General features: G+C 40.7%; 1 protein-coding gene across 1 annotated transcript in view; it reads left to right on the top strand.

Annotated features, from left to right (window-relative positions):
* Positions 1-1,876, top strand: part of LOC146758286 (cytosolic carboxypeptidase 4-like) — an 80,065-nt gene extending 78,189 nt beyond the window's left edge. Inside the window, exons 5-6 of the mRNA XM_085517303.1 lie at positions 81-247; positions 1,801-1,876. Coding sequence (XP_085373429.1) covers positions 81-247; positions 1,801-1,876 — 243 coding nt within the window. The remainder of the gene's footprint in view (positions 1-80; positions 248-1,800) is intronic.
* Positions 1,877-11,927: the final 10,051 nt, after the last annotated feature.

Genomic DNA, 11,927 nt, shown 5'->3' with positions numbered 1-11,927 from the left:
AGCTGTCCTTCTGAAAAACAGTCTCCCAACACCTGCGCTTTGTACACTCAGCAATGAAACTTCCTCCTTTTTTCCACCAGGGCCTGCAGCTGGGAACTCAAGAGCTGGAGGAGATGGGAAGCAAGTTTTGCCTTGCTCTGCTCATTCTGCACCTCAAATCCTTGCCCTGCAGCAAGAAGGTGATGGCTCAGGCAGCGCTACTCCTAGATCTGGAGGAAGAGATAACAATAACAGACCAGGCACAAAGGTCAGTGACAGTTTCCTTACAAATTTCATTTTCCTCTCAAAATATTACTTGAGCATATGGATGGCACTGTCTCAGTGAATTCATCAACAGGAAACTGAAGTTTCAGGTGATACTCTGTCCACCTCAGATCTCCTCTGTGGAGTCAATCTCCTACAGGGAAGATGTTCTCTAGGTGAAGGACTTTGATGGTATGATTTAGAAACAGTATGCCTGATTCTGCAAGGATTCGCACAGTCATTCCTCTTTTCCTCACAGCATTGTATCCTACAGACATATGAAGCATAGGTTTGTGATTTTTGGTGCGTGTGATGAAGTCATTATCCAAACAACCATATGGGAGGTGTTTTTTCCTAATTGCAAAATTCATTTCTTAGCTTCCTGTGTTCAATGGGATGTATGCAAGTGAGGTTGCCTCATATGTGGGGAATTTGGCCTGGGTAAAGGTCAGAATATGGGATGCTTCAGCTGTGATGAAGCAGAAATGTATGTGCTCTTTCTAAACCATGCTATTCCTAGTTCTACATGCAAGCACTTACTCTTGCAATATTGTTTTTCCAAGACAAATGGAGGAAAAAATAACTGAGTGATGTGATATGATTTGAAGTTCCCAGTGGGTTTGTTATCAAAGAGTGCTTCCAGCTTCATCAATGAAAAGCCAATTTTTTCTGTTGCAGAAATGCCCCCATAATTTACAGCAAACTTCCAGTCTTCCCCCTGCAGGAATACTTAACTGACATTCGCACCACCTGTTCCTCATGCCTGAAACCATTCTTACAAGCTTGTTCGTGGTTTTTAATGTTTATGGGGAACAATGAAAAAAAGAGAACTAAAATATAGAGACATTCCTTTTGTATAGCTGTGCTCACTTGTACATATGAACACATAAATGAAGCAATTAACATGTATCCTAAATGGTTTCAGTACTGGGGACAGCCATCCGAGAAATCGTTGGTGTCTCATTAGAGAGAGCTACTGAAGCCTGGCCAGGTGGATGAATTTGAGATATAAATCAGATTTTCCAATTCTGAATTAGAGCTGGAGGAGTTTTTGCATGAAAGTAACTTCAGGGAAGGAAAATATTGAACTCTGACTTGTCCCAGACACTGAAAATAAGTTGGTCATACCAACTCCATGAGCACTTTCTCTCATTTGTGTGGTTTTCCATTACCTTTTTCTTTGGTTGGTTTCATGTTAGTGAGCATTCATTTCATTTTTCCTGATGTTGTGTGGGCGATGAACCTTTACCAATATAGCAGCTCTCTAATGACAAATACTTTTAAAGAAGTTAAGAATTAAAGAAAAATCCCTTACCTTGTACAGCTCCCATGCCATTCCATATCTGTTTGTGGTGGTCAAAAGCAAAGCGCTCTGTCCCTTCAAGGTTCTGTGTCATCTGGGGATGGGATGTCACTGCTGAAGGCAGTGTGATGGTTACTTGTTCATTTTCACTCCAGTGGGTGGAATTGCAGATTTATGGAGTTCTGATGGGTTAGGTGCAATTAGTTGGCATTTGTAGTACAAGTAAACATTACATTGTTTGCTCCTGTCTAAAGATTTGCCATATTACAGGAGCTTTTTGCAAAAGATCAGGAAAAGAGAGATGTGGGGACCAAGGGGCTTGGCTTGTAAGTGTATTCTATTTTATGATAAATAATTCATTGAAAAGGATTGTGCAGCTTATTGATTCTGATTCAGAAAATTAATATTTTGCTTCTGGGTTTCTTTGAGTCTCGCCAAAAGAACTGCATAATTTGATTTTAGAGGGAATAAGAGGCCTAAAGCAACCAAAGGAAGAATGCAGAATAAAGAGAGCACACTGCTATGGGCAGGAGAGCAGCTGTATCCAGGCCTCTCCCCCAGCTCAGACTTTGAAATAAAATAATGCATAGACTATGAAATAAAAAACTGATTATCCATCAGAACTGGAGGTTGCAGTGTGGGGTTCCACTCGGTCTAATCTTACTCTGTAAAGATGAAATCCAGTCTTTCTCCATTTAGGTAGCACAGGGAGCTCAGCAGAGTCTTTCTGCTTACTGGTGGTGTGTCACTACATCAATGGTAATTATAGTCTACTTTTGCCAAGACTAGAGCTGTCTTTCATGGTTTAAGGAGCAGGAAGTGTTTATAGCTTAGAACCAGTGCTGTTGTCTTCTGTAGTTACCACAAAAAACACTTGAACACTTTCTATGCTTTCCTCTTGTGAGGATGGAAATAACCCAAATTATTTTTGTACCTTTGCCAAAGCAGAGTTGAACTCGGGGCCTGCAGGTGCTACACAGGAGCGACCTAAATGGTTACACTGTGGGATGTCTTTCTTGTGTGCTTTACACTGTGAGCAGAGGTGGTTTAAACACCTTGCAGGCAATCCCTTTTCCAGACCTCTGTACTGTGTAATGAATAGTGGGTGTTTAAGTGGGAGCCAATGGGTCTGACTGCAGCTTAAGTTTGTTTTTGGTAGAGCGTGTTGCAGAAGACTGTCTTGACTGACTTTCTCACCTAGAGAAAGATACACATATGGATGTTTCCTATCAGAGCAGGATTAACAGTGTCAGAAGAAAACGATGACTGTCACTCGACCTTGATGAAAATACGATCTTTATTTAGTTGATAAGGTTCTATTTTGCAGAAAACATGCTGAAATTGCTCTGACCACTCCAGCTGTGATCAGTGAGATTAATTGCACAGTGCTTATGTTCAATACATCTATCTAATTTTCTAAATGTGCATTTCTGAGTGCCCGTCTCTATAGTACTCCGGGTGACAGGTCAAGCCATGGAAAGAGAAGTTAATCCAGTACTGGACAGATCTGACTTCCAGGTGATATGTCTCATGGCAAAGGTACATAGATCACAAGCCAGAGGTCTTTTATGTTACGAAACTCCTACGGTTCATGTTCTGCGTTTGTGTCTTTTTTTTTGTCATGGTGTCTGGTGTGCGTGGCATTGACTTGGCATCTCAGCATCTCCCTCCAACAGCGAACATTTTCACCTGTCAACGTTTATAACTGGATGTGTCTTTTAATTTTCCTCTTAGAGCTCTCTCTGCTCAGGGCATTTTGCAGCCTTACTTTTCCGCTACTGCTGTGAGGAGGATGAAGGAGCAGGCTGGACACTGGCTACTTCTCTAGAATAAACTATTTGCTCTGTCAGAGTCAGTGAGCGGTAGATCGAAGCAAGGTAATAGCTACTGGGGAAATGACTGGTCTAATGGAGGCATCTTGTGTGAATGGGGGATTTCTCCCACCTGATTTCATAGTGTTCAGTGTACAGTCTCCAGTGAGCCGAAGAAAGGTGTGCTAAACCTTTAGTGGTCCTAACAAAATGTATTTTGGAACACAGGCAAGAATTCCTTCTTGACCTCAGTCTAGCACATACAGTATATGAAGTCATTCAGGAGCATTAACTGTGTAGTAAGTTCCCAGCAGAGGCAGGGTAACAAAGTAGCTATATCTGAAAATAAGCAAAAAGGGAGTTGAATTTTTGTCTCTGGGGCTACATTACTAATAGAACAGTAGAGTATTTCCCCCAGAACCTGGAAATCCTTGGAGAACATGAAATTCACATAACAACTCTTCATCTCTGGTTCTCTAAGGGCAGCTGTCTTAAAGACCAACAGGTAACTACTGAGATTATTGCCATGAGATGCAGTGAGATCATAGGATTCTGGATTACCTGAAAGTGCTTGACTGTGTGGAAATAGTTTAACTCTGAAATCTCTACAGTACACTGCAAGTTCCTTACTCAGATATTCTCTCTCCACAAAAACCTCCTATTTACTTCCTACTCAATGCTCTACTCAATGCTGTACCTTTCTAAAACTGGGGAAAGTCTAGTAAGGGGACTTTTGTTTTAGCTCTGTTTAAATGGTATGTAAATGATGTGCTAGCAGAGTCCTGGAACCAGTACTCCAAAGGTTGTTGGTACCTAATATATTGCTTCCCATGATTATTAGTTGAAGACAAAATCAAGTGATTCTTTAAATGTTTCCAAAAAGAATATCATCCAGAGAACATCCTGCAAACTTCAGAAGCATAGATGCATCTGGGGATGGAACAAACTCTTGATCATCCTAATACAATTCTCATAACTGCCTGTCTAGTGGTTAAATTGTTCAAGGTATCAGCCAGCTTTTAGTTAGCATCCTGTGCCCCTGGGGCATTTCTCCTTAACTCTCACACTTGTTTAGGTGCCGTCACCCTCATATTGCACAAGACCTACTAAAGAACTTAGTAGTTTGTGGGTTTTTCTTTTCAGAAACTTTTTATAGGTGTTTTTCTGCATCAAAAGGCTATTCCTCTACCAGCAGGCCAGTTTTAAGGACCATTCTGCCAAGTCAAATGTCAAATATGTGGAGGGTTAACTGCATTTTGCAGCCATCTTCTGAAAAACAAGGTAATGTATCAGTTGATTGTAGAGGCATTTTACTCTCTTATCTCACAAAGATACAGTGCTGTAGATGTTGGCTTCACAACTCTGCTTTTGCTCAAGAAGAGCCACTAATTCTTGTATTTCCAGCCATGTCTTGCAGTCAGTTCAGGCATTCGGAAGCTGTCTTCTGGGAAAACAAAATGACAGCATGTACTTCAGACATCATGTTTTTTGATAATAAGTTTCATGCCTCATTTGCTATGAAACAATTGGGTTTTAAGTCAGTGCTGCCCAGGTAACTTCACATTTTTCATGACCACAAAGAGGATGAGAAGTGACTGCTCACTAAGAGCAGGTTTCAGAAAGCATTACCTTGTTAAGGGTGTTTTCCCCTTTTTCCTCATGTTTTGAACGGATGGCACTTCTGTTCATTCTCTTTTTGCATTTGTGCCTTTGAGTGTTTTGCAAACACTGCAGCAGTTGTAGCCCTTTGTTTGGGAGGTGTTTCTTACATACTGAGGCAGACCCTTGCAAAGTCATTAAGTGTTTTCTGCTGACTCAGATATTATTCATCTCTTGTGTTTCTTTATCATTTCTTATGTTTCTTGAACAGAGATAAATTTCTCTCCTCCCCAGATGGTAAATATACCTTACTGTGATATTAATCAGAAGCAGAATGTTTAATCACTACCATGGCCCTTTGTCCAGGTGCAATCTATTCATCTTCCATACAGTGAGCAGTTAAAATGGTCAGTGAGTGGATGGCAAATCCAATAATATACAAGAAGGATTTGTAGATCATTTGGAACTGTGCTTGCTCTTCTCCTATACTTCATTGATGCACCATCACAATCCTAGATAGTATTGAACTGTTGGATTTCCCATCTCTTCTCTGTAATGCATCCTCGCCTGATTATGGCTGTGCAAGCAATTCTGCTCATCTTTTAAGCTATGTGGCCAAAATGCCATTCAGATCAAAATAGAGTGAAGCAGACCCAAAGGTGGGAAGTTCAAAGAGCAAAAGAACAAAGAAGGAACGAGGCGTGTTGGTTTCAATTCATGCATCTTTAACACATATTTAAACAGCAGAATTACGACATGATAGTTCTGTGCAGTGATGGCAAATGGCTCCCTTGCTTCCTGGTTTGTGTCTTCCTCTGCTTACAGGTGAATGTGGGTTTCATTTGTTGTTACAGTTTTTTGTTTGTTCGTTTAAATTATATGAACTGGAACTAATTTTGGCTGAAGTGTTTGAGTGCAAGACAGTGCTTCACCCTCCCAAATGCCCCATCTCCTCATGGTTCCAAATGGCTGAGTACCTGATCCACTGGGGCAGTCTGTACGGTTGGACTCTGGGGAGTCCTCTGACACATGCATGGAGATGAAAGGGCTCTTTCATCATTTTGTGAATCTAATTCCCTGGAAAACATCAGCAGGAATCATCTGGTAGTTTTGATTCAGATTTCTGTTTGATTGAACGTTCATTTTTCTTTAAGTAAAGATTTGGAACATTTTTAACCTTGATCATCTGTAGACATTAAATATCTTGGGGCAGCTTTCAGAAGGAGAGGTTATTTATTGATTCCATTTTTTAGCTTGGTCACAGGTTATGTAGCTGTTAGAGGAATTTGAAGTTTCTACTGCTTTGTGAACATCTATGAATGTGATATTCCTGTGTTTGGATGCCTGAGCAAAAAGGGCATGGTGATGGTGATAGCTTATTAGGTAAATCCAAGTTTCGTGTTTGCCATACTGTGTCATGTTAGTGGTGTAGAACATGGAGCAAAAGGAGCTGCTAATGTATTTCATATAACTCTTCAAGGGCACCGCCTAACTTTTAACAGTAAAGGAGTGTGTCAGCTATGAGAGCAGCTGCAGAGTTCTGGGGTAGACTCACATTACTGTAAGGAGTCAGAATCAGTTTATGACTACCAGGAGGTATTGCTTAAATACATATATACTCTACAGTGCTCTTTCATACAGATGCTGCAAAAGGGGAGTATCTTCTTTCTGTCCAGGGTCTGACGTAAAACCTTGATGTGCCTGCTCATGAGAGGAAACACCTCCAACTTTGGATTTAGATCTATTACTGGATTCAGATTTTACTCTCAGTACATATATATTGATAATTGTGTTTTGTAAATAAGAACATGAACTTTCTTCCATCCCTCCCTCCCTTCATCCTTCTCATCCAGCACTCTTCAGCGTCTCTCCTTTGTTAGTGTGAGAATACAAGCCCAATGAATTCTGTGGAGGTTCAGCCGAGCAATGCAGTCTATAATTAATGTATTTGGTATTCAGAAGGCTTTTATGTAGCTGTGCACAGGTGAGCCACTGTAATTCAGCAACTTTTCATTAACACTTTCTGGAGCTGTCCCTGTTTTCTTCCTATTGATTTTTATTATTATTATGAAATAACCTTGGGAGCCACACAGATCTTGTTGACTGTTACCAAATACCAGTCCAAGCCTATCTCAGGCTGGGAACAATTATTCATGCTTACTTCAGAGGTAATTCATTTATCATTTAATAGCTAATAATAGCAATTTAAACAGCAGTAGGAAGGGATGAGATGAAAAGAGCAAATGGCAGAAAAAGGAATCACAGAAGGACTGCATGCTATCATATCGAAGGTTATTCAAATTACTGTACACGTACAGATCTGACTGGAGTACCGATAATGAACTTGTATATATCCAGCAGAACAAATGGGCTCTGCATTGCCCTTTCTGTGAGGCACATTGCTACTGCCTGGTATTAGACATTTTCGTATTGATTAGGAGCATCTGTATTTCTGTGGTACAGTCCTTTTCCCTTAAAATCGTACTTGAAATGTGGAAGTCATTGGGTCCCTTCACATGCTGGGATAAAAATTTACTTCTAAAGCAATCAACATTAATTTATGAAGTTATGAAATATCTCCCAAAAGACTGGATTATGAGGGATATGCACTTCCGTCTGAGGTGATCTTTATAGGCCAGGATAGTGCTGACACTGGAACGGGATAGAGTCTTTCCTAGAAGTCACAAAGGATAATGAGAGGATTGATATGTTTAGACTTACAGTCATTTTGAATGCAGCCAGATGCGACAATTTTGGGTTGACCATGGATCAGGTGTTTAAGAGGCAGTGTTAGGACACTCCATATAACATTATTGCAGAGCTAGGTGGTGAAGGCTTTACCACACATCAGTCCTGCACAGCATTGATGGCGGCAGGGTTACGTGTGCTGCTACTGTTTAAAACATTAGTGTTTAAAATGGATGTCTTCTGTCGTGGGCAAAATATGATAGAAGGAGCTGCATCCTCAGTGAAACCATCAGTGGGATCCACGTTTTCCTCAGGTCAGAATTTTATATGTATTTAAGTTTCTCAGGCAATAAGAGCAAAGGAAAGCATTGTGGTTCTGATACAGTGATGCTCATCAGCACACTGTGTCCCCATCTCTCTGTTCTTTCTCTGCAGAGGGAACACATGAGATTTGTGCTTTCGAGGCAAACAGCTTATTGCAGGTTTTGGTCTGATGCCCAGCCTGCAAATGAGAGTCTGACCAGGCCACTTGTACTGTGGTGACAGTATACAGCTGCTATCTAGGAGCATATCAAAAATCTTAGCAAGACAAATGAGAGACTGAACAGTTATAGGGATAGAAAAAGACAGATAAATTCATAATTAAAGCTGTCGAGTTGCAGTAAAAGGAACATTTAACTTGGAACGAAAGTGGGTGGGCGAACAAAGTGTCGTATTTGGAGGTGAAAGTTGGCACTTGAACAGCATTTTTAAAGTACTCCAAAGCCACCTCCACTGACATCTCAGCTCTATTGTATATTCTGTCAGAGGCTCTGGCTGTGCAGTGTATTGTGGCTGTGACTCATGCGCAGCCCCTGCTGCTTGCTGCCATATGAGATATTAGAGAGACAGACATGGCAGGAGTATTGTGTGAGACTGAGGTAAATACGTGCAGGTTGGTGTTTTTAGACCCAGCACACACATGTACATGGACATATATGCATAGAGGCATAAACATGTAAGCCAGCTGCTGTAGCCTGTGGCGATTCATTATATCGTCTCAGAAACAGTGGGGGTTTATTAAGATGTATAAGCTAAATGAGATATTAGCAGGAAGAATTTGTGAGAATTTGGCTGGAGCTGGGCCTGCAAAGATGTGATGATAAGATCATGTGATGTTAATACTTCATACGGATCTTCACAGAGGGTTGGAACTTGATGATCCTTGAGGTCCCTTTCAACCTGAGTATGGTTCTGTGAATACTTAACATCTGAAGAACACACACACACAAAAATAAAGCCTAAAATCTCAAATCCAATTCCCATGAATACTGGGGGAGTTCACTCACAAGATGAAGACCTGTGCCATTTTGGCCACGGCCAGTCTGTAGATAACAGTAGTTCAGGCTGAGCAAAGACAACATGCCAAGCACTGGCCACCACCAGAGCAGGAAGGAGAAGCAGGGTCTGTACACTGTAAGAGGATAGAAGAAAAAACAGCTGTTTCCAGCTATTAGAGCGTGTTCTTTCCATGTTTCTCCCCTGATGCAGTCGGAGTCCCTTGCTGAATATGTCTCTCAATCCTGCATCCATTTCTTCTTGGTAAAACTTGTGTTTTTCGGATGGATGTGAAGCTAATTTCTGGAAGGATGAGTTTCATTTTTAAAGTAACAGAAGCAGGCTTTGTGTGGTTACGCTTTCAAGTACATCCTTAACCATTTAAAAGTGCATTACCAGCAGTGTTATTTATGGTATCTTATTACCTGTTAAACTATAATGGCTTCCTATTAAGCATTAACAATTAGTTACTACCTTAAATCCCTCTTTCAAAAAAGAGTTAGAGGAATTGGAGCTTGGAGGGAGAGTAAGCAATGGAAGAAACTAAATTCAAGAAGAGCTATCAGGGCAGTATCATTAGAAATAAGGAATAAAGGGAGGAATAGAAAGCATCTATTCCTGTCTATTCTGTCTATTCCTGTGTAATCTGTTTGTTCTGTCTGGGCTGCTCAACAAGTTTTTACATTACACTGTGTACTTCAGAATTGTTTCTGAAGATGCCATTCTACAGTATCTTCCATAAAGCATCAGCATCTCATTAAAAGATAAAAGTCCAAGGTATTCAAATAGCAAGCAAACTCCCAGTATCAAACAACAAAACAGTGTTTGATCTCCTTTGAACTGCAGGGGGCAGCCAAGAATTTGGGTATTGCTACCTGGATTTGTCTTGTCAGGCTTTCCATCGCATTAATACTTATTTTTCATTGTAACACACAACCTGTATTTTCATCTGTGAAGATGTGAATCATGAGACAGGATCCATTGTACGATGTTCAGCCAGTCAGGAGTCCTTCCTGACAGTGCCCAGCATTAGAGATTTCAGAGAGATGCAAGAAATTGCCATCGTGGACAATTACAAACTATTCCCACCATATGGGGGAATGCCTTTCTATCTTCAGACAGTTATTTATTTATACTTGGAAATGTGAGAAATTATAGCCTTTCCAAGTAATTATAATAACAATAATCCTTTCTAATGAAATGTTCCAATGTTCTTATTTTCTGTACGAGTGGTTAATGCTTTTTGAGTCTATCAGTTGAGTTTCATAGATCAGCTGTGTGTTGCTCAGAAAATGTTTCCTCTCTTCAGCTGCGCTTTCACCTTTGCAAATGCATTTTTGTCCTCTGCTGTAAGAGAGAATAATTGGGAGTGCCCAAATTGCCAGTTATTTTGTAAACAATGATTGTCTCTCTTGTGCATCTGGTCACGAAAGACACTCATATTTTTTAGCCTTCCTATTGCTCTAATGACTTTAATCACCTTCTCTGGAACCGTCCTTATTTATCTACTCAGACATACAATCTGATTTTTGGGTGGTCCAGTATGGACTCAGTAATCTCTATGGGTCCCTTCCAAATTGGGTTGTTCTGTGATTCTATGTGTTATCCTTTAACATGTAGGAAGACAGGAATTCAGGATGGCTTCGATAGAGAAAGCAGAGCATTTCTTAAAATAAGTTTTGTAATATTTTCCATCCTGTTGTCTGTAGGCCTTGCAGTTTATTGTTTTCAGGAAGGATGGAGGTTCCTGGATTAATCAGCCTTATCATCACCTGATTTGATGAATGTGTTGGAGAAACCATTTTATCTTTAAGTAATAATCTTGGAAGATTGCTGGCCACAAAGAGGGGTTGTGAAGGAAACCAGAGTCTCTCAGGTGGGAATGCATGCCCGTAAGAAATGATGTCACTTTTTATATTTAGATCTTTTAGATTTCAGCATTATGTCTGACTTGAAGACGGTTCTCACCTAATTAGTCCAGAAAGGATGAAATGGAAAAGAGAGAGTTGAGTGGATGAGGATGTCATGCTGGCAGCTTGTGGGCAGCACAGGAGCAGTGAATAAGATAGAGGGTCCCCATAAGAAGCTGGGACCTAAGATCCCTCCCTGCTTTCATGGAAGTGAAAAACTGCCTTAATTTCAAGAATTTTCTGTATATACATATATATATATATTATTTTTTCATGGAGATACAAAGAATGGATTAGGCTGAAAAATTAGTTGGGTCCTTTGACAATATGTCTGAGATGTCTTTGCCATTTTCAAGGAGCAGATTGGAGACATAAGATGCAGAAGCAAAGCTTGTGTTCACTTTTCTCTCTCTCTCTCTTTAAAATCATACCCAGGTTCTTTTTGTGCAAATGTACTACTCAGGATCAAAGCCTCTGCTCCAAGTGGAGGAAGTCCCTGGAGAGCAAGGCCTGAAAGCTAAGCCTCTAATACTGCTGCTGCTGGCCATACACCAGGTACTGCTTGGGAAATCTAGTCATGCATGACCCAGCACCTGGAGATAGAGAGAAACTGGGAGCAGTGTACTCAGCATCCCTGCATAACTTCTGATCTTTGTTCTCTTTGCTAGCTCATGTCCTTCTTTTGGTCGTGGTCCATCAGGAGTTTATTCCCAGCAGTGTCAGATATCTGAAAGACTCTTCTGTAATGCAGCATCCACTGATTCCTTAGGCTTCTCAGAAGTGTAGTTTCTGTCATATGGACTGGGGTTTATCAGAAAGTGGATAATGGATAGGCTCACTACAGGTCTCTGCTTATTTTGGTGTATTTTTCCTCATTTCTGGCATTTCCATCTCCTTACTGAGTGGCTCTAAGTTAACGGCTGTTGGGGAAGGATCAATAGAAAGATGCTCTCTGCAACATCTGAGATTATTTCCCCTGCAGGTATGACAGGAACAGCCTTGCAAGCAGGATACTTCTTTGCCTTGTGGTGCTTTCCTGCCTCTCTTGTGAGGTGC

This window comes from Coturnix japonica, chromosome 16 (assembly GCF_054131305.1).
Source record: "Coturnix japonica strain WE chromosome 16, WE-NBRP24, whole genome shotgun sequence".
Lineage (NCBI taxonomy): Eukaryota > Metazoa > Chordata > Aves > Galliformes > Phasianidae > Coturnix > Coturnix japonica.
This window is presented reverse-complemented; position numbering and strand designations above follow the sequence as displayed.